The 23,368-nt window shown below is 44.3% G+C and overlaps 1 protein-coding gene across 1 annotated transcript in view; it reads right to left on the reverse strand.

Moving 5' to 3' along the window:
* LOC127600010 (AT-rich interactive domain-containing protein 3B-like) overlaps positions 1 to 23,368 on the reverse strand; it is a 72,303-nt gene that overhangs the window by 27,322 nt on the left and 21,613 nt on the right. Inside the window, exons 3-4 of the mRNA XM_052064340.1 lie at positions 6,271 to 6,345; positions 6,012 to 6,084 (exon numbers count right to left, since the gene is read on the reverse strand). Of these exons, the coding sequence (XP_051920300.1) occupies positions 6,012 to 6,084; positions 6,271 to 6,345 (148 nt within the window). The remainder of the gene's footprint in view (positions 1 to 6,011; positions 6,085 to 6,270; positions 6,346 to 23,368) is intronic.

The raw sequence follows: 23,368 nt of genomic DNA on the forward strand, positions 1-23,368 counted from the left end.
GCTCTTGCTTTCATTAAATCTCCCACTCTCGTAACTGCAATCAAAGTTTTCTGCTTTTTTTTCTCGATGTGACGTGTGAGGAGGGTTGAAAAGGAAATGACAAAATTTGGGGTTGCCTCAGAGTGGGGGAATTGACCTAAAAAGTCAGTTTTCTGTTTTTAAAATTACAATACGGGTTCATAATGCCCAAATGTTAATTACTAAAAGATTTTCTCTAGCCGATATCACACAAAAGCCTTCCCCCATATATGTTGAGTAAGATCACTTGAAACTTTCCACTACTTTGCAAGCCTTCGTGCGAGACGGTGAGAATCTAAACGTTAAAATTGACCCCGTCCGGCAGCCATTAATCTTCTCAAGTGGACAGCGCTGACAGGCAGTTGGCCGCATCGCTCTTTCATTTTCTTCCTGGTGAGACAACAACTCCTCCGTAGCCGCGCGATAATGCTTCGTCAAACCAAACAAACAACAGCCAATGTAATGAACATGATGAAGCCATGTCATACTGTATATCTAAAATGCTCCGCTCCAGAAGCCAGACAACATTTTTAATGGCAATTACATGGACATTAGCGTAAACATACCAGGCGCGTTCGTTGTTTTTGCGTCATGTAACGTTAGCTTGTAACATACGGGTTGAGTGAACGCTGGCGCGTTTTGGCTGCCGCTGCTCAACCCGTATTGTATTGTTTTGCGTTTTTTGTTATTGTAAAGTGTCCTTGGGTGTCTTGAAAGGCGCTTATAACTAAAATGTATTATTATTATTATTATTATTGTTAGCGGCTAGCCCAAAGCTCCAGATAACATGGATGCCTTATGGCAGACATTTATTGATTTAATTTTTATATACATCCTGTATTTGGGAGGCGAATCTCCATACACCAGCGCACAGAGCGTGAGGATCAATGCAAAGGCACGGCAGTAGAAATTAGTCAGGGGAAAAAAAAAAAAAAGATTGGATTGGATACTACAAAGCCAAGAGAAACCGCTGCGGTGAGGCAATACTACGGCTTCAAAGTGAATGAGAAACCACATCAATGCAGACGAGCCGGTATTCCAAATTTGTTCTTGTCCGAACAGCAAACACTCATTGCCTCATGAGGCGTTTTGGGCGACAAAGTACTGTCCCCTCCAAAAGTATCGGAACAGACAATATGAAATTAACAACTGATATTTGGTGACGTAAGCCTTACTTGCAATAACTGCATCTAACCTGCAACCAAGTGACTTCACCAGAGTGTTGCTTTCTTCATTTAAAATTATTTTCCAGGCCTTTACTGCAGCCTCTCTCGGTTCTTGTTTGTTTCTCGTGGGGGTGGGTGGGGGGGGGGGGGGGGGGGGTTTCTCCCACCGGTCTCCTCTTCCGGAGGCGAAAAGCACGTGCTATGGCGTTACAGTCCTGTGATTGACTTTTGGCAGTGTATTTTGCATTATTGTCCTGTGGTGGGGCAGCACGGTGGTCCAGTGGTTAGCGCGTTGACCTCACAGTGCAGAGGTCCTGGGTTGAATGCATTTTTTTTTGTTGTGAAAACTGCTCTAAAAATGTATTAAAATTAACAAAAAAAAATTGGAAAAAAAAGCCCAACAATAAAAACAGATAAGAACGGAGTTCTCAAAAGCAATATCACATAAAAACAAAAAGGCATTTCACCCCCAGCCCCCTCCTCCCACAAAAAAAAAATCCTCCTGAGCCCATAAGCCCATCTTCAATTGGTTGTAATCGCAAAGGGATCCGACCCATCGGCAGTATCGATGATGGAATCAGGATCGCTAAATTCTTATCGAACCCCACGCCTAATTGGGACTGAACAGCAACAGGGAAATGCTGGTCGGGGGGGGGGGGGGGCGGGGGGGGGGGGGTCACAGCCGTCGAGGCCCAATGCCTGAGACAACCTCCTGCACAAATAAGCTTCACGGGTTATTGTAATGGCACAAAGAGAGCAACTGGCAAAAAGGAAGGAAGACCCGCTAACGCAACAAGAGTCAGGAACTGGACACGTCTTCCTTTCAAAGATAGCGAGCGAGGCCACCAATGAGTTTCTTCATGCAAAGACAGGATTTAAGGCAGCTGCTAAAATTCCTCAACCATGAACACACAAATAGACACACACACCCGAACGCGCGCACACACACACGCACTCGGCTGTTTTTAAGCGCACTGGCAGGAAATGGGAATCCCTCGTAAGTTTTCCTTCCGCTGCTGCTTTCCTCTCGCAGCCTGGAGCCCCCCCCCCCTCCCCCGCGATGAATGAGGTGAGAAAAAGCGCTCGGCCATTTGTCTCCAGCCATCAGCTTCTTTTCGCTTGGCTAACATGCGCACAGAGCATTTAGATTACAGTGGTTCTTCAACTTTTCGGGTTGAGGGACCCCCCGCCCCCAACAGAATTGTTTCCAAGGACCCCCCTCATAATCCTTATCCCAATTAAAAACGTATGCTCCTAAATGGCAACCTCTTTGAGAAAAAAAGTCCGGATGATTCATTCACATTTCAAAAGTTGTCATCATATGTTATGCGTCGCATTTATTATTTTACTTTATGTTAACCGTTTTGTTAAGCGCTTTGCTACAGCTGCAGCTGTTGTGAAAGCGCAATATAAATCAGGATGTTTACTATGTATTGAATTATATCATTAAAGACTAAAACCGTATTGTACAAATAGCATATTCATGTTAAATTTTAACAAAAGGAAGACAGACATTTTAACAATTAGCAAAACACAAATGTAATCTTTGAATATGTCTTATTTTTGAAAAAAAGCAACAAATAGGATGATATTCTAAATAATATACGCCTTTTGTTCTAACCCCACGCCCCAACATCATTCATGCAGGGATGTCAGAGTTAAGTCCGCATCATATCACAGCTTTTCTCGGCCCAAAGCTAAAGTAGGGAGGAACGATTGACTTAGCATGTTTGTTTTATTGGCGACTCTGTCATCATGTGTAGGTGTGGACATTTTGGACACCGAAAGGGGGAACCCCTGATTGAGAAAACAACAATGATGAACTAAAGACAGACTCAGATGCTCTTCCATTCCCCTTCCGACCCCAAAAGGAAAAAAAAAGCATAATAATCCCGCATCTTTGAAGTAGAAACTAGAGGAGGGGTAACACGGTGTAATGAGAGAGCACTTGCGCTTCTTCTGGTTTACTCTGACAAGTGTAAAAAAAAAAAAAAAATAGAAAAAAAAGAAAGAACCCCCCCAAAAAAGATTCCCCTCAACCCCGCCCCCCTTCGCCCCCGAGCCACCACACAATTTGTTTGCCTGTGATTAAGACGCCACAGCAGAGGTCAGCACTGTGCCTCTCATCTTGGAGCAGTTGAAACGATACGCTACGACTGCATAAAAGTCACTTAGCGTCCGGTATTTGTTTAATGTTGCTCTTCCATTGCGAACAATTCCGAACATCATCACAGTCAAGACATTCAGGGAGAAAAATAACTCTCATATTCTTTTTCCCTTTGTCCATTATAGATGAGCACTCGGTTGGTCACTGACCCCTCCCCTCCTCTTCACTGCCAGAGAATTTGAGCCAAGCGAGCTTCTGTAATCAGATGTCTTGGCCTCGATTACGCAATGTAAAATTCATTCAGATCATCTAATTTACACCGGCAACTCCGAGGTTGGGCATGCAGACATTTTGACGTAACGAATGACGTGTGACGTAAGAATAACGTGGCAACGTACAATACCCTTGTCCGATTAATTGAGCACTTGTTTTTGATTTGACCGTTTTCGTACGAATATTTAGTACAATAATAACTTCATGATGATGTCATGTTAGAGATAAACAACTACCCATTCGTACTACAAATTCCAATGATCTTGCTGCCGTCGGAATGGAACTCTGACCCCTTGTATTAAATACTGCCATAACATTCTAAGTTGGGTCACGCAACACTTTTTGCGACCTATAAAACGCCAGGAACTGAAAATAACCTGTGATTCTATCCACTCAATTTGCACGTGTTCCTCTTTGTCAAAATACCTGAAAATGAAAAAAGAAATACGATACTATACTTATCACTACTGCTGAGAGATTAGGCAGCTGCTTCCGGAACAATCGGGTTTCGCCTACGAAAACTCGCTCAGCAAGATGCCCACCCTCCTGGATTTTTTTGGGGGCGAGATGACCCAGAAAAACTTTTGTAGCTAATTCACCTGTGAATGCAGTTTACCCCTGTACACTGAGATTATGAGGATTGGCACGGGCAGTCTCCTTGCCTTAGTGCTCTTTCAAAGTTTGGAAAACACGCCGTGCCTCTTCCTGAATGAGCGTTAGGCTGATATTAAGCTTACGTTGATTCTGATAATGAAAGTAATTTTGTTGATCTCGGCAAGGATCGAAGAATGTTGCTTCGTGATCACTGTATCCCTCATGGTGATGAAACCCTTCACCTGCACTAAAATACGGTCTTTGTCCTTCATAACGGTCGCCACGGTCAAACCGACTGAAGCCAAAGTCTTTACCGATGTTTGTCGGTGTCAGGGCAAAGATACTCCAGGCGCATAAACACAAATGGCGAAAGAGGCACGGGCATCGCGAAGTCGAAATGTCGTAGATCGAGGACTTCCTGCACTATATTCTATGTGCTGTGATGTGATGTGGGAAAAAAAACAAACAAACGGTCATCACGGGAAATTCAACAAATGTGATACGGTTGTATTGCATTTTGATTGCCACAGCAATGAGCCGTGTTCTGTATAACGGCTCAAATATAACTACTGGTATTGTAGTGTTAATATTATTTGCATTTTCAGCAACGCACGCATGCTCGCACTGCAACTGTGAGCCTTTTCGCTCATGTCACAGATGAGTCCATTCTTGTTTTGGTGTGAATAGCGTGAGGCTGGCACGGCGTGTCAAGCCAGATCTCTCCTGTCAGGCGACGTTTGAGTCTGGGTGATGGATCAGCATGTGTAAAAGGGTCAGCAGACTACAACTCCCGCCGTCTGTCGCTGGACACAGACGCTAACAGGGCCCTGACAGATTCCGCCCCCTACCTCACAACTTAATTCATCAAGCCCCCAAACGAGGACTTTCTAAGGTCAGACCAGGGAGATCACTAACCTACAACAGTCTCAGTTGAATCAGAGACACGGATGGAGAAATAAAAAAAAGATGATCTTATGTTATGGGGAGTTGTATTTCAACGAAATTAGAGACTCTGGAAGAACAAGTAGGATATGTAGTCGCACCACAACGTTGTGTAATCAATCTCTGATTAATTTAATTAATTTCTGATTAATTTAAGCGCGGACATTTGACATCAGTCTATTGAGAATTATTGATTTTTTTTCTCATGTATTTAAAAATAGGAAAACCATCAAAACATCTGAAGAACATGAAAACTTCACATAGTAAAGCCGGGCCTGGATTGGAACCCACAACCTCAGAACTGTGAGGCAGATAAGCTAACCAGTTAGTCACTGTGTTGCCCACTTCAATGCCAAGAGCAAAAAATTGAAGTTGGCCCACTGAAAATTATGGTGATGCCCTGAGCAAAAAACAAACAAACAAAAATACCACCAAACTGCAACAGCAGCATCACAAACACAGTTCTCAACAACACCACATCAAGCATCAGACCACTCTCCATCACAGAGAGATGGAGAACGAAACCACGCTATCGAGCAAGGGACAGGTTCTCCTGATTTCCCAAATCCCAAATCAAACTTAACGTTCTACACCAGGTGGCAAGGCAGAAGAGAAAGTAGGTACAACATAAACTCCAAAACAACGAATAATGAATAATTATCTCCCAGGATGCTCATTTTTGGATGGACTTTTTTTTTTTAGGCAAGTACATGTTATTTAATGACTGCAATAATATTGCCAAAATACATTTTGGACAGATAAATGTCTATTGCAGAGTATATCAAGTTCTTATTTGTGTACCGAACAAAATGGCTTACTGTGTCTGATTTAAAAAAAAAAGAAAAAAAAGCTCATAAAGACTGCAGATCCGTTTGAATTGTATTACCGCAATGTAAATAAATGCAAAGTACCTCGTTTCTGCATGAAGGTAAAGAGATCGTCCAAAAACTCCTTCCTTTTGGGGTCATTATCCAGCTCGTACAACTGAAGAGGAAACGCCATTATTAGCAGCAGCTCAGACAAATACAGATCACCGACTACTTTGTTTGGATTATATCGTGTTCTAAATAATTAGCATTGCCTAATGAAAGCCATTTTAAAGTTGAAACGATCCATTAGGCACCTTTAATTGCCCCCCCCCCCCCGTTTTTTTTTTAAATCAAGTCGCACCTTGGCAAAGTCTCTGGAGGCTTCTCCTCTTCCTCTGCTACTGTCCGCCTCGTCCGCCCAGCTTGCGCTTCCGTTCTGCAAGGGAGAGAAAAGCAAAATACAGATGAGCAAGACAAGTGCATATTTTCATCACCCGTTGTCTGGGTTTGGTCATGTGACACAGAGGTACACAGGGCATCCATGTTTGCACTCGTTTATTCATTCATTCATTCATCTTCCGAGCCGCTTGATCCTCACTAGGGTCACGGAGGGTGCTGGAGCCTATCCCAGCTGTCTTCGGGTAGTAGGCGGGGGACACCCTGAATCGGTTGCCAGCCAATCGCAGGGCACACAGAAACGAACAACCATTCGCAACCACACTCCCACCTAGTGACAATTTTGAGTGTTCAATCAGCCTGCCACGCATGTTTTTGGAATGTGGGAGGAAACCGGAGCACCCGGAGAAAACCCACGCAGGCCCGGGGAGAACATGCAAACTCCACACAGGATACTGGAATCGAACCCGGTACCTCTGCACTGTGAAGCTGACGTGCTAACCACTGGACTACCGGGCCGCCCCACTCGTTTATTAAATCCACCAAACTCCACTTCTTCTTTGGTGTGTTCAGGGTGGGCTGCTACATAACTGAAATGGCCGGAGTTACAAGCTACATCTGAGTGAAGCGTGTGGATGAACATGCAGCTGGATGTTAAAATGTCAGAAATGTCCTTCCAAAAAAAAAGCCAGATTCGAGTGTAATTCATGCTGATCGAGAAAAAGTTTGTAGTTTTCGAACAGTATTTGGTTGAAATAACACATTTTTTATCACAGCCGCGCCATTTTATGGCAAATTAAGTATTGCGCTTGGTACGCTAATATTACAACTCGTTTGAGTAAAAACACTCGTTCAAGGTGTAAACTATTCATTTAAGCAAATTGTAAAAAGATTTAAGGGCCACTTTTTTTTTTTTTTTCCGGACAAGAATGTTTGAGTTTTGGCCTCTAACCCCCATGAACAGCGATGGTCCGCTGTAAATATTTTTCCTCCCATTTGCATGAGGCACACCGACAAGAGGTAAACTGAAGCTCAGAAAGCTAATCCGTTCTCAATCTGTGGGAATGCACTTTTCCTGTGGTTGGGAGGGCGTAACCTCTGGAGTTATTGTGCCCCTGAGCTCCTGTGTCCCCCCCCCCCCACCGACCCCCCTTTTCCACCAGCAACTACCTCTTTCTTTACCCTCAAACATCTCCATTTGACCTAAACCATCTGCATCTGTGCCCTACCCTCCCCCCCCACACACAACCCGCCCCTGTCTTCCGACCCAGCTGGATACAGGAGCTCCCCACCCCCCCCCACCCAAAATCTTCAATCTTAATGCCGCTGTGACGGGTGTCCCAAGTTCATGGAGTGTTGCTTGGCTGTCAGGAGAGGGCAGGCTGGTCAGCGGCCTTTAGCAACACACACATATGTTGTGATCATTGTTGTGTTTGTGAGTGGAGGGTGGGGTGGGGGGTGGGGGGTTGCAAAGGCCCCACAAGACGGGAAGGAAGGAAAATAGGAGCAGAGAGGGGCGCACGGTATGTGCCGAGCAGGAATGTCTCCTTAAAGACAAAACCTATAAAAGCATCAGGAATCAAAACAAGGTCCCTTTGGAGCAAAGTAGAACCGAGAGTGGGGGTGGGGGGTCTCACGTTAATAGCTCCGGCTCGGGGGTCTCATTTCAAGCAGGAGCTCATTGCTCAATGAAAATTACAGGGCCTGAATTGAAGGGCCCCGCGGGCCAAAAGGTTGTGCGTTGTGCGCCTTTCACACAAAATGCTTGAAAAGGGTTTACGCCATGTAAACAAGTAAGTCCGCCCCCCCCCCCCGCCCCACCGATCGATTGGGTTTGAAAGATTATATGAAATGATTGAATGATGATGAATTTCTGCATATGGGCCAAAAATAAATAAATAATTAAATAAATAATGGCCAACAAATTATAATAATAGTAAAATTGTGTAACCACGAAAAAAATGGGCTTGTAAATGCAGTATTGATTTCCTCTCGGAAATTGCAATAGAGAGAGTGCACCATAATTCATTGGTTCAAATGGAGTATCAAAGCAAAAAAACAAAAAAAACTAAAACATGATGGCACCTCTATATTGAAAAAGTTAAGTGCATGTAAATGTAATATTTTTTCATTGAATAAAATGAGAAGCAATAGTTTCGTCGGGGTGAGTGGCTCTGGAAGCCCAGCTGTCTCTATGACGACGTCAACAACTCCAAAAATCAGGCTTCAGCTCCATTTCCGAGCTTCTGGATGGCAACTTCTCACGTGCGTTTCCGTGCTGGTGTTGCGTATCGTGCTTCGGTTATCTCTATGTGATCTGAAACCGTTTTGCACAAGCCTGCACAGTCGAAGGTCCTTGCAGACACGGTGTTATCTTCTGTCCGCAGACAGAGTTTGCCAGCAAATTGAACAGGGGATCCGAAAACGACGTCACCCTCAGATTTAAAAGTACAGAGTGCTCGCTTCAGGCGGCCACCCCTTGCTGTAGTCGCCATGTCGTTGTTGTTTGGAGGATCGCCCACCCAACGCAAATCACACGCAAAGCATCCACAAGATGAATCAATTCAGCATATTAGAATTATCTGAATCAATTTTGAATTGTGAGGTGAAATACTGGAATGCAGTGATAAATTGATTTTTTTGGGGGGGGGGGGTTGTTCTCACAATGCCAAATAGACATAATTATTCATTAATTAATTCATTCATTCATTCATCTTCCGAGCCGCTTGATCCTCACTAGGGTCGCGGGGGGTGCTGGAGCCTATCCCAGCCGTCTTCGTGCAGTAGGCGGGGGACACCCCGACAGCCAATCGCAGGGCACACAGAAACGAACAACCATTCGCACTCACACTCACACCTAGGGACAATTTAGAGTGTTCAATCAGCCTGCCACGCATGTTTTTGGAATGTGGGAGGAAACCGGAGCACCCGGAGAAAACCCACGCAGGCCCGGGGAGAACATGCAAACTCCACACAGGGAGGCCGGAGCTGGAATCGAACCCGGTACCTCCGCACTGTGAAGCCGACGTGCTAGCCACTGGACTACCGGGCCGCCCTAGACATAATTAATCACCAGCATATAATGTACGCACTTGCAAAAAGTTTTTTTTTTTGGGGGGGGGGGGGCATGTCGCAAGCCCCATAAGGCAATTCAGCCCTAATTTGAGAGCAAAAAGACCCCCCACCCCACACTTCTCCCCACCACTGTTAGCCTCCACTTATCTCTAGTATGGCAATGAAACATGCCATAGGATCATCATGTGAAGGTAAATACACACTATATGACATTTGGAGAACATAGAGACCTTTGCACTGCATTTGTCCACACTTCTGTTAACCTTTAGCCATTATAAACGACTATAACAGGAGATAAATCAGTTCTGTGGCTGACTATTTATAATCTCGTATACTTCGGGGGTGGGGGGTGGATAGTCAACTACCCAAAGTTGAACAAAGTAATCTTGCTGATAAAAGCAAACATAAGGGGAGATTTCCTCACTTCCCAAACAACATTGATATGCCATTTGCAGAACTTATTTTCCGTTTTTTGTTTTGTTTTTGGGTAATTGCGAAATAATCACTTTTTATAGTTTGACCATTTCCCCATGTACACCAACGATGATTACAAATCACGATTCCTTTTTGACCCTCTCATCCCACTGACACGCCGTACGTCAAGGCGACCATAAACACTTTTGGCCCCGACGCTGTTGAACTGCACCTTCTGCAACCTTAGAACCACCGATAGACATTTAAACAACTGCCGTAGATCAACCTTAAAGACAACAGCTCACATAAACCTCTCCAATCAAAGTCGAAGGAGAAATGCACGGTTGGAGGCGACCGCAACGGATCTCGCCGGGCATGGTTGAATTGTTATGACGTCGGGTCGCGGTACAAAAAATGAACTGCATTCCATGCACAAGAAACCGATGGCCTATCATCATTCAAATGGACGACAGCGATACCACTTTCACGTGTGTGATGTAGTGCATAAAAGCATCCAAATAACTCAGAATCCACATAAGGCAAAATTCAAAATGTGGACACGCAAACTTACACGTACAAGACCAATGATAGCTAAGCGTGCGATAATCGATACCTTGCACGAACACCCATCCACGATACATGATAATATCAACGTTATTACACTGTAAATACATGATAGAGTGTATCTAACTGATGGGAAAACGTACAGAAGCAGAGGAAATACACAATTTGCTTCCATATTTCCATGAGAAGTTGAATGAAGTGTTATTATCGTGGCGTCAAAGGTATATTTTTAAAAATATGTGCATGAAATTAGCCTTCCCCTTCAGTTTTAACTGAAATAATCAACAACAAAAAAAGTACAGAATTACACAGTTTCCCGATTTCTGTGTAGTGATGTCATACCAATTGCATAATGAGTTTTAAAAAAAAAATCACAAACTGATACAGTTTGCAATGCTCCCGAGTGTAACTTCATTAAAAGCGACGACCGTCTTAGTAGGTTCGATGACCTTCGGGGGACCACAAACGTGTTGACAGAAAAAACAGCAGCCGATCCGCAGGCTATGCGGGTCCTGACTTTAACGCAGGACAAAGTCGAAAGGCCTCTTTTATGCTCCCGCATACGCAGGGGTGACAACGGTCGCATTGTGTCACCTGACCGATGCGTCTGCAACACATGGCTGCGCACACAATTCACAAATGGTTGCCGCGTGTAGAATCCGGCGCGCATACTCTTCCGATTGGTCCGTTTAGTCACATGCTGCGAGGACGTACTCAGCTTTCCCCGGAGAGGTCCCCTCTTTGACGATCATTTATTCGTCACCACGGAGGAGGGAATACAGACCGCAAAGTTCATAGCTGCTGCTTTGAAGCAAGCTAGCTTAGCGGCGGCGTAGGCGTGTGTATGTGTGACGAACCCTGCCTACACACACACACATACCACCATCGCCTCGGCATTCTTGACCCATTTCCCAAAACAATGAAATGCATCACCCAGTCATCCAGGGCCATTCATGCATTGTCGTCGCTGTGGCTTTGTTACTTGATCGGCATCGTAAAAAAAAAAAACTGAAACGGCGACCAGAATAGGCCAGAAAATAAAGAGAAACTGGACAGAAACTGCAAAACAAAACGACACGTGTGGGTTGCGATTGAGTCGAAAAGGGAAACGGCGAGCGGAATGGCCGCAGTGACCCAGCGTGGTCGCTGCCAGCGCGAGGTATAAAGAAGTTTCCGTGCGATGTCGGCTTCGAGCACCGTGCTTATCTTTTTAAACATATTTTAAAATGTAGGAAATGACAACCAAATGTAATGTCATCTTATGAATGAAGATTAGCAACCCATGCTAGCAGGCGGACTCTCGTCAGACTTAAGTTGCCCATTTTAGGATTTGGGACTTGCTTGGCAAAATCTTGACTTTGACTTGGTATTAATAAAACCGGGTTGAGTGAGACTACTGAATCTCTTGCTCAGTCTTGACTGCTTATAGTTGAACACCTTCAGCTTTTAACCCTTTCAGCGACAGCGGCTACTACAGCGGACAGCTAATCATGTTATCAGGTTCTCATTTTTGGTGCGTGAAAGGGTTAAGATCGAGTGCTAGCTGTTTTGTTTAAGAACGCAAATTTATTTTTGGCTGGTGCGCACAAGTCTGGTAACTCACTAGCGTGCTGTGATACAGAGTGAGACCGTTCCATTGCGGGTCTGGCTTTATGTTTGGCGTCACTGGGCTTTGTTTGGTAATAAATGCGGAAAAATGTTGTTAGCGTTTTGAAATTCTCTTTGCAGTTTCGCTTCTTTCACTCTTTTCTGTTCTCGCACTCCCCTGCCCATGCTCAAACGCTTTTGGGCACATGTGTTTTGGTATCTTTGTTCGCCAATTCAGTTCCATGTGACAAACATAAGTCCAAATTGTAACAAGATCACGGCTGCGGTGACAAAACACTTCACCTAAAAACCCAGTTAATGTTGTAGAAATTCATAGTTCATATAGTGACTTACAGTAGAAAACTGAGATCTTTATCGTGTATCAAAGATATAGCCGAAAAATATTGAGATATTGGTTTAGGTCATATCGTGGACATGCCTGTCTAATTTGAGACTAATTTCACATGTGACATATTCCAACATTTGAAACAGGAATGTTTAAATTTTTCCGGAAAAATACGACTTAACGTAACACAGATTGTGGTGACTTTTCAAAATAATTGATCTTGAACAGGAGGTTGGACCTCAGAGGGTCCACTCCAAGTAGAACATGAATCCTGTCGACTGCAAAGACATGTTGGCTCTTGAAGGGAGACTCTGGTCCCAAAAAAAAGGAATGTTAACGCTTCACGTCCCCTTTTTAGTCAGGTGGCTACTGACAGTTTCACTCGTCGTGATCAGTCACCTTAACACCTAGTGATCAAATTACATCTTATTTAATTGGCATCTTAACCAGGGCGCTCTAAGATTTCTGTCTCAAAAGGTTTGCAGGCAAATACATGCCATTGTAAATTCAGAAAAATGCGTTGGACCAAAATTTTTGAGAAAAGCGTCTGAAAAATCACACTTTGCGATTTTTCTGAACCGAATCGTTCCACTTTGAAATACATCGATATGCATATCAAACTGTCTTTTAACGGAGAGCTATATCTGTCACATTCACGGTAATGACAACTTCATTCAAATGGCTGTAAAATGACATCAAACAGGACATTGCATCATACCCTCCCGAATTGATTCGTACGATATCAAATCAAATCGTAATCCCCCCCGAGTCCAACGGAATCGTTCCACTTTCAAATTGAACCATCTGTGAATCATTTCATACCCAATGCATCGAAAGCTGTTTTGAATCGTCCTTTCTGGAGAAATGCCCGCACACAGGTATGGGCTGACTGGACTTTCAAATAATGTGACTTTGAAATAAACAAACAAACAACAAAAAAAGATTTGTCAGCCGATGTTTCCTTATCATGCAGTTATCAGGTTTACCGGGCTGGCTGTGGGTGGCCTAATCACATTATGGACATACGTGACAGACTACCGGGGCACCAAATCAGGGATCAGAATAATAATAATAATACATGACAAGTGAGCAATCGCTGGTTGCTGCATTTATGAAGAGGGGGACAAGCGAGGGAGGAAATAAAGGGTCCAAAGTTCCCTTGTGCCTTAAAGCAACAATATACAATTTGCAGTGATTGGTAGGGCTTGTAAAACCGGTTTAACCGTCCGTTGAGACTCAAAAACAGGGTGTTAAATTTTGGTACACATTCTCTGCATATTCCAGCGGCTACATATTCCAAATCCCAATGATTTAGAGAGCTAATGTGCAGCTGGAGGGCAATTCTAACGCAAGCATTACACAAAAGATTGTCTAAAGGCACCATTTTAGTGAAGGGGGCAGGCGTGCCGGAACAGGAAGGGTTAATGGCTGCTGCTGCTGCTGCTGCTTGGGGAGTGGGGGGATGGACGGCATTGATCGCTCAGGATGTTGACAGCACTTCTCCAATTTGATCGTGCGGCTGTTATTAGATGAAGAGGCACGACTTAAGTCAAGGCTTTGTGTGATTTTCATCCTTGTCGTAGGTTGGGCTCTCGATCGCAAGCTATAGAGAGGCGGATGTTTTACAAACAAATGTGGAAATAAAGTAGTGTGGGCAGAAAAAAAAAAGTGCGTTAACTAACATATGGGATTTTAAAGAACAGCATGGAGGATGGAATGCAGTGCCTTTCTGCTTACTGAATGGCAAAGTTGACCTGGGAAATTTCCTCCTCCTGCAGAAGTATCAGAAGAGCCTTTTTTTTAACACTGTTAGGAAAGGCAGTCCTTTTGTGAAACAACCCCCCCAACCCCCCCGCCCATGTTGGTGCTATGTCTGAAGTGCACCAACACGGAATGGGTGTGAGCGTGGGCGGTCGACACTCTTTTACACCGTCTGTAAAAGCCATCAATTTTATGCCCTTTTCCTCCATTGCTGTTCTATATAAATGGCACGGACACGCATTGGGGGGGGGGGGCAAAGTCGATTTCCGCTTTCCGAGGAAGTGCGGTAACAAACTGAGGTAAAAGTACCATTACAAAGAAAAAGGCATTGGCCGTCATCGTTCTCCGAGGACTCCCGCGGCCCCAGAAGCAGGCTGCCCCCCCCGAGGTGGTGCCACGGCTGTCTGGCCGGGTGACCGTCATGAGAGCCTCTGTTACGAGTCTCATTCAAGTGAATGGACCATGGACTTGTAAAAAAATGTTTATGTTGTACATAAATGTATTTTAACGCGGCTTTCAATTCCGTCCTGAATATCGGCCTCATTTTGCAGTATCGGACCGACGCAAGCGACGTCATTCGTTTCCAATATTGGGCTGATAAATGTCACGGATCACTACCACTAATTCTGTTAGCATTTCATGAGCTTTAGAAGCCCCTTTTAGACAGAAAAGCAGGGAGGAGGCACATGCCAGTATCAAATGTCTATTTTCACTGGTGCATGTGGAATTATAAATACTGTTAGGTACCACTGTTAAAAAATATAACGCGTATAATGGCTGGTTGGGTCTCCAACTATTAACTTGTAGTGGGTGATTGCTAGCTTAAACATTAACACCTCTCGCATTCGGCGAGCCGCGAGGTGTATTCAAATACAGTTGAGCGGTCAACTTTATTAGTCACAACTCTCGAAGTAATATGGGCTTTCTCACGCCCAGCGTCTGAAGATGGGTTAGTAGCCTGAGACACGGCAGCGTTGTAGCCGAGGGCCATCGTTAATGTTGAACCTCGGTGTAACAAATTGAAGTCCAGTGAGCCCAAAGGCCATTCGCCAAACCTGGAGTCATCTTGTATGGAGCCTCCGTCACACCGCCACACATTGTAGCTCGAGTCTCCTCGGTCATAAGCATTGAACAGGGGTGGTGGCGGATGGGGTGGGGGGGGGAAGTACGAAATCAATAACCCAGGATGCACAAACACAGGGAGGTCCAAAGCCCCCCCCCCCCCAGGCACCATCCTGCCCCCTCCGGACATAATTTCACAGCATATGTCAATACTCATCATCCTCAATCATATGCTGTGAATGGGAAGCTGACACCAAGGCAGGACTACAGTCATGTGTTAACATATATCACGACACTCATTTGTTACATTCAGACCCCTTGAGCAGATTAGGCCCTCGGCCATTTTGTGCGCGCAGATTTAACACTGTCAGCCCAGCGTGTGATTTTACGCGGACATTCCGACACAAAGGTGTGATGGCAGAGCCACTTACTCATTAATTCTACTAAAAGTCTGCGTTCCTTGACATTTTGTATCTGGGAACTCTAAGATTCTCTTTCAGGGAAAGAGCTGTGTAAAAACAAGCAGGATGTGACCTACATCTAAGTTTTAGGATATTTAGCAATATCTGAGTTCACTTAAGGGATGGTTTTATTTGTTTGGTCATTTTTGACACACAACGCAAAATTAAAAAGGACTCAGTTATTGGGGGCTGAAAATTTTGGGGGGAAATGAGAACAGGCCTGAAGCTAACTTAAGAAGGAGGAAAAGCGCAGAGGCATGATGAGTTACCACATGGAACAGTTTAGCTAAGGGACAGTAAGTAAAACTGCCACCTAAAATTCAGTGACTTAAATTTGCCTTTTATATGTATTGAACAAAAACAAAACACATTGACAAAAGCCCGAGGTTGGATTTACCTAGTCTAGTTCAAGTCACACAATTTCTGTATTTTTTTTGCTTCAAAGTGGCACAATACAAATACTGTATGTATCATTAAGCCTTTCATGATAATTACGGTATTGAATTTTTGTTAATGATTAAAAGGACTCGATAATATGTTATTCACGTGTGTTTGCCGACATATGTCAGCGGGACTCCCACGTGCATACAGACACAGAAGCACATGGCGCTAATAGTGTCGAAGCAGAGAAGGAAATAATTAGCGTACTTGAGCGATGTTTTCCGACGGTTGCAAAATTACGGAAAGTTAAAGCACAATAAATAGAATTAGTTCCAAAGTCGAATGTCACAGCATCAGCGTGGGAACAGTTTGGATCTGCTTGCAAACACCCTGGATTGTACTTTGGCGTTGTTGCACGGATGTACACGGATACAATCAACACTTTCATTTTGTCTGCTGCTGTTCTTCAGTTAGCTGAAAAGTTTTGGCTAAAAATAAGACACAAATAAGCTCATATTGGCCAAAATTCCAAAAGCTGTTATCCGAGTCAGATGGTAGCCCCTTGTCAAGTTGCCAGTTACAAGTTCATTGAACTAAAAAAGGATGGGCTGAAATTATTATGCCTTAATATCAATATTTCAGTGGCATAATAAAAAAAAACATCAACAATATCGTTTACAGTGATCCCTCGCTATTTCGCGGTTCGTTTATCGCGGATTTTTTCAAACATATTCACAATTTTTTTCCCCATATACAGTACATGGAGTACAGTACTGTATATGTTGCTCTATGTGACTCGCTGTTGTTTTGCAGCTTCTCCCGGACTGTTTGCGGACTTTAAAAAACAAAAACAAACAAAAAAATGTTGTTTGTTTTAAACCTCTATATGTTAATTGGTCGCTACTTTGCGGATTTTCATTTATCGTGGGTGGTTTTGGTCCCCATTAACCGCGATAAACGAGGGATTACTGTATTGTCATAGTTTCTCGGAAAATGTATTGTCCAAATATATATATATATATATTTTTTTATATACATACATTGGATATCTGCTAATGCCCAAACCAGATCAACAATGTCAGTACCAGCTTGTCATCGAAATAACCCGAGTCTGCCCAACCAGACTCGATTATTTACTTAGTTTGCACATACGAGTTGCTTAATGTGTTGTCAGTGTAAACACAGCCATATTGAAATTGTGTAAACTCAAATGTACCGTGAAAAAACAAACAAAAAACAATCGAATCGAGGCAATTAACGGGAACTTGGACTTGCAGTGTGAATCTATCCAAAGGTGTGGCTCTTGAGGCATCGTTTGCCATAAACCTTTTTTTTTTGTGTCGCCTCCCATCCCACCTCACCCATAAAAAAAATAAACTTTTACATCGTTGTTAAAAAAAAAAACAGCAGTTAACAAGTAGAACCACTGTCACAATTGAAACTACCTTTACAAAAAGCAAACAAGTGAATTATATGCACATTTAGGCGATCACCACAGCAACTGGAGCCAGGAAAGGTACCTCGATCCCGTATCACTTCAAGTTCACCCAAAATGGAAAACGCAAACAAGGGGCCTTTTTCTCATCCCATGGCCGACTTTTAACATCTCGTTCACAGTTCTTTTTTTAGCCTGTTAAAACAGGGCAGAGATGGAGGAAATTGTTTGAGCAGATGCTGCCAAAGTAATTTAATAACAAGCCAGGTGCTGGCGAAGAAATCTGGGCGGTGGCCAGAAATGGTGAGGCGCGGTGAGCAAACATATTAAAAAGACAATACAATTGTGTTTTTTTTAAAAAAGTGTCCATTTGGGGTTGAGAATGAGTATTCCCTGGGCCGTATTTTTTTTTGGGGGGGGTATGTGCTGCTTAGTGCAAACACTCCATTACTTGTAATGCAATGCCCAAGTCCCAGGTTGCGAATTTGGCTCAGGGCCGAGTCACACAAGTCAGCAATTTGTCAAGGTGAAGCAATATGCGATGATGAGGTGTACTGGAATTACAGGAATCCGCTGACAGCAAGTAATTGCCAACTTTATTGGTCGGCGACAATATGTTGAGAAAACCAACACGGTTTGGGGGCGAGGGCCGAAATCGACCCGGAAATGTTATGTCATCGGGTTTAGTCAACCAGTCAATTATCAGTCTCTGGGGGTCCTTTTTGAAACCTGCATAAATGTACAAAACCGTAACTTTCTAAGACTCCACTGACCCCCTGATATTGTCCCGCTCGGGCCGTTCGGTAATCTACAGGACCAACAAGATGCCTTCAGTGTCAAATACCATCTGTGAGGCAGCCGGGAGAAAGCGGAACGCGCCTCCTCTCAGCGTGACTGTACAAATGAGCATTGTAGGGCCATGATCTGTAATCCAAATCAAATAATTGGGGCCTTGATCCCTCGGCAGGGGGCCACGAATCATTTATAGGTGCCAGCTGAGGAGGAGGAGGAAGAGGAGGGTGCACTGAGGGGGGCCGGGGGGGTGGAGACAACTGGAGAGGATCTCTTGGTGAGCGGACAACAAAAGGCACGAGCTAATTGTGAATCCATGTGCGGCGTGAGGGAAATATAAATCCCGTTGCCACTCCGGCACATATGGTCCATTCCTCGCTGCTCATGCGCTCATTAAGAATTATGGAGCAGAAAAAGTGGCGAGCAAAGAACAACACCCTTGGGGGAATGTCTTACCTTCTCAATCCAATTCTGTTTGTGGCTTAAGGAGTAGGGGGGGGAGGGGGGGATTTCTGCCTTTTTGGAGGGAACAGACAAAGTGGCGGGGACAAGGGGGTCAAAACGTCCAGGGGCTGGGCTTGTTTCTACCTGCCCGGACTTCGCTTAGTGCACCGCTTCTGAAACAGACCGCTGAAAAACAAGCCCGCGGGCGAGATCACCTCTCCCTACCATTAATCACTCCAATTACAAAGCTCCACAAAAAAAAAAAAAAAAGAATAGAAGAGGGAGGACGAGAGAGACCAAAGGTAAAGAATAGAAAGACAAAATGGGCAGGAGAAAAGTTTTCAAAACCTTTGAGGTCAAAATGATTCCCGTGCACACAGACCTGGTGTGGAGCCAACCAGATGAGAATTGTGCCGATGTCCTGATTATTTATGGACCCAACTGTAAAGGTCCGGACTACTTTAGAGACTCTCCCGGGGTTGGCAGTTGGTCACAAAACCTCTTTGCCGATGTGGCTGAAGAGAATGAAAATCTCCTTGCCGCACGTTCTTGTCGCCGTCTTGCCGAGTGCGCAAGGCAGAGACATTGTTGCCCAAACAACACAAAATCTATGAATACTTCGGGAAGATTTTTTTTTTTTGGGGGGTGGGGTGGAGGCATAGCTTGATAGCTAACTCCATGTCGTTGTGTTAGAAGTGCGCCAAGTTATTATAAAAAATCAAACCGCCACAGATGAACGAGGGTGCTCATTTAGAGGGGAGGGACTCATGATGTTTCTTGGGTTGTCATCTCTGCCCCCCCCCCCCAAAAAAAACAAAATCAATAAATCCGCATAACTAACCGGAAGGGTGAAAAAGAGTTTTACACTCCAACTCGGCAAATTCAGTACAAAATCGTTCTCACTCTTTTCACGCCAATGGAGGAACTTTATTGTAAACCAAAGAGGACCCCTCTTGAATTTTCATGTGTCCGTTTTTAGTCGCAAATGCAGAAAACCGGCGTGTAGCAAAAAGTTGGTTTTGTGTCCGCAATGGAAATGAAGTGTATATGTCTGGTTTGAACATAAACAGAACTGAAAGCTGGTTTTCATTAACCCGGGTAGGGGGGTGGTTGAGTGACACAATACTGCTAAAAACACGCAGATGAAATTGCCCCCCCCTATTGCTTCTATCGGAAAGTTTTTGTGGCCTGGCATGGCGTGGTAGATGCGCTGACCCCTTCTCACATCCATCTGGCCGGACTTCACGAGAGGGGGGGTGCTGTGTATGCTCAAATGGGAGCTTTTACCTACAACACAGACCTAACAGGAAAAGACGCATTTGCATAATCTGTTCCTGAGTAAACAAGTCTCAAAGCGACTCGCAAGTCTGGTTTGCCAAATAAACTGAGCGCATTTGTTCAAGTCGCAGCCCTTTCACCAAGACACCACATTCCACAGACGGCGGAGGCCCCATCCGCCACCCCCCCCCCCAAACCCCCTGCCCATTACGTCGACAGGCCCCCTTTTCGCTGCCTCACACAAATGCAACGTTTATAGGCCGCGGCGGCCAGAAGTTCACACTCATTGGTTCAAAGAGGCTTTCACGAGCAGAACAAACATTTTTAGGGAATCACATCTGTGCCACCGCATAAAGTTAACCCTTTTCCCACACCGCTCAGCAAAAGAAAAAAATAAGACCTCTGAGGCCAGATTTTCCAACTCCTGCCAGTGCCCCCACCCCCTCGCATTTAATTTGATTTTGAACCCAGTTGTTTTGTGCTATTACGGTGATTACAACATGGAAAAGCTATGTCACTGAAGTCGCGTACATAGTTCTTAAAAAAATATTTTGCACCCCAATAAAAACCACGACCAGGCTTTCACATTCGAGTCAAAGCGGCTTTTTCGGGGCATCTCTCGGCCTCAAAGCTGCAGCTAAAAATACAAAGCATATCTCACTTCTTTTTCTGGAGAGAGCATCCACTTCACTGCTACGCTAATGGCCAGCCGGACACCTCGCACAAACCTGATAGTGTGCATTCATCACGCCGATACGTACAACTACGATATGTTCACCGTAAACAAACGCATCTAATTTAAGATGCAAGCAGACATGAAGGGGGCCCTAAGACACCCTATTTCTTAGCAAATTCTCAAATTTAAATTTAGATTTCTGAATTCGGAAAGGACATTAAAACGTTGATGCCATATTCCGTGGACATTCAATGGCATAGGGCAAAATTTTGAAAATCTCCTTCCGTTTTGGTCAAAATTGGGTGAACTCCCAAGTAAGACTTTGTGAAAATTCATCCATGCATCTTTTTCCGCTTATCCCCGGGGTCAGGTCGCAGGGTCGGCGAGCTTTAGCAAGGAAGACCAGACTTCCCTCTACCCGGCCGCTTTGCCCTGGCATCTTCCCGGTGAGATGCTGCCCGAGCCACCTCATCTGAACCCTCTTAATGTGAAGGAGCAGCAGCTCGACTGAGTCCCTGCCGAATGACGAAGCTTCTCGCTCTCTCTCGAGCACTGGGATTCGCTCACGAAATGTCTGTTCACCATCCTGCCAAATTAGATGGCGCAGAGAAAACAGCTCGACACAATTTAGCATCACCCACCTCTCCAAAATGCATTCCTACAAATGGACGAATTTCCAAAAGGAGAGTTCATTGAAGGACACAACTTCATTTTTCCCCCACCCTTTTATTTGACAATAAAGTTGCACTTGACTTATAAATGTGTCCACCGAATTTCAAGTCAATCTGGGAAGTTTGCTAAAAGTTTCGCTAATTTTCCAGGGTGTACTACTGAGTGAGGTTCATGAAAATGGATGGATGGAGATTTTGATCTTGAATCCAAATCGAATAATTGGAAGAAAAAAAAATACCCCTTTGACAAAACCGATAAGTTTTCAGGTATGTTTGATAGCCCCCCCAAAAGCGTATTCATACCCCGCTGAGTGCTCAGGCCCGATAAACGTTACAATGAGACGTCGGGTCAAAATCAGGAAAGTCAGTCTGTTGTGACTTCTGCTATCAAATGTTCTCACCCTAAGCGGAATTCACAGCTTCCACTTCACGACCTAATCGATAAATGGCAGCCATTTCTCCTGGAGGTATCTGTTTCCCCTCAGCCAGCGTTAAGTGTCCGGGGGCATTCCAGCACTGACAGGCCAGTGCCCCCTGGGGACCGACCAACGCGCCCCCGCCCCGCACCCCCCTTCCCATCCACGACGATGCGGGCCCGTCACGCATCTGGAGCTCATCTCCAGGGACCGACAAATGTCTCTACTGGACGTTGCAGTGGTCAAAAAACAGCAGGGATCTTGAAAGAGGAAACAAACAACACAAAGCACATGTTTGCAAGGAACGGGATCGCGTCGTACTTCTGCCAAGCAGAAAATGTCTCATTGACTCAACATAGTAGAACATATAAAAGCAGATGATTTGGTCATGCGTGACTTTGGGACAATATTAAACAGCATTACCACTATACTGCAATTTTCTGAGAAGTAACAGTGGAGTTTAAATGGTTAAAAGGGTTTACTAAATATAAACCTGGTGTAGCGCACACTGAAGTGACCACATCATTAAATTCAACCGCATCGTTGTCTCCACAAAACATAAAAATGATTTTTAATCCAGCACAGGGATTATAACGTGCAGCAAGTCATCTGACAGACTTTGTTTGTTGCTGCCGCTTTGGTAAGTAACAAAGTTAGGATAGCTTTGTCAACTATTTTTCTTTTAACTTTCAGAGAATCCTTGAAATAATCAAGCATTGACAGCAAGCGTTCTCCACCTACATTCAATGATAGAGGAAAAAAAAAGGCTTCGCAATCAATTCCGCCGATTTGTCAAGGATGACGTGATCCACATTTCTGTCCGCGGTATCGGGACCGAGGCCTGCTGCTAACAGTGAAAATTTGTAACCGACTCTACCCCCAGTGGATTATACTGTCCTGCAACTGCGTCCAGATGCCATTACTTTTCTAGAATCTCCTCAACTCACTGCGACACCAAATTTCACCAGACGGTGTCAAATCAATACCGATATTACGTACATTCTAAGCACAAAAACAACGAGCAGGTGAGTTTTTCAGCAAACGGGATGGTCCCACAAAAAAAAAGAAAAATTAAAAAAAAGGCAAAATGATGAATGGAAACATTTTTGAATGCATATCTTGCATATCTTTGTACAGGCAACTTGGGAATTATGAATTATTAAAGATGGAATGTACAAGTTTCTCATTGCATTAAAAAGTGAAGATGACCTTTTGCATATGCGAGAGGGGAGAAAAAAAAATCTATCGGGACTGTCCCGTTGCTGCTGAAATTAATTATCTAAACGACGCGGTAACATGTGGAAACCGTCCTCTCAAGTTTTCTAATCACATTTATTCGGGGCAGCAGAACCTGAGAGGTCTTTGTCAGAGCAGATGGCTTCAGCTAATCAAGACCTGGCTCGGCGGGGGCTGGGCCAGCCCAAATCTGCTACTAAAATTAGCCTAACCGCGTTACACATTAATATGATCATGTTGGTCAGGTAACGAGATTCGAGATCTTAAATAGGTAAATCCCGCACAAACGGAGTTACGCACCTGCTACCGTATTGACTATGGCAGAAGAAGCGGGATCTTTCATGCTACCACAACACTACTGGAGCAATAATCCATGCTCCACGTCATCTCCGTTGTTAATAATTTAATTTTTCAGGCGTACTCGTTAATCATTTACCAAGTGGGCTTTTTGAAATTACTGACCG

The sequence above is a fragment of the Hippocampus zosterae genome, chromosome 4 (assembly GCF_025434085.1).
Source record: "Hippocampus zosterae strain Florida chromosome 4, ASM2543408v3, whole genome shotgun sequence".
NCBI lineage: Eukaryota > Metazoa > Chordata > Actinopteri > Syngnathiformes > Syngnathidae > Hippocampus > Hippocampus zosterae.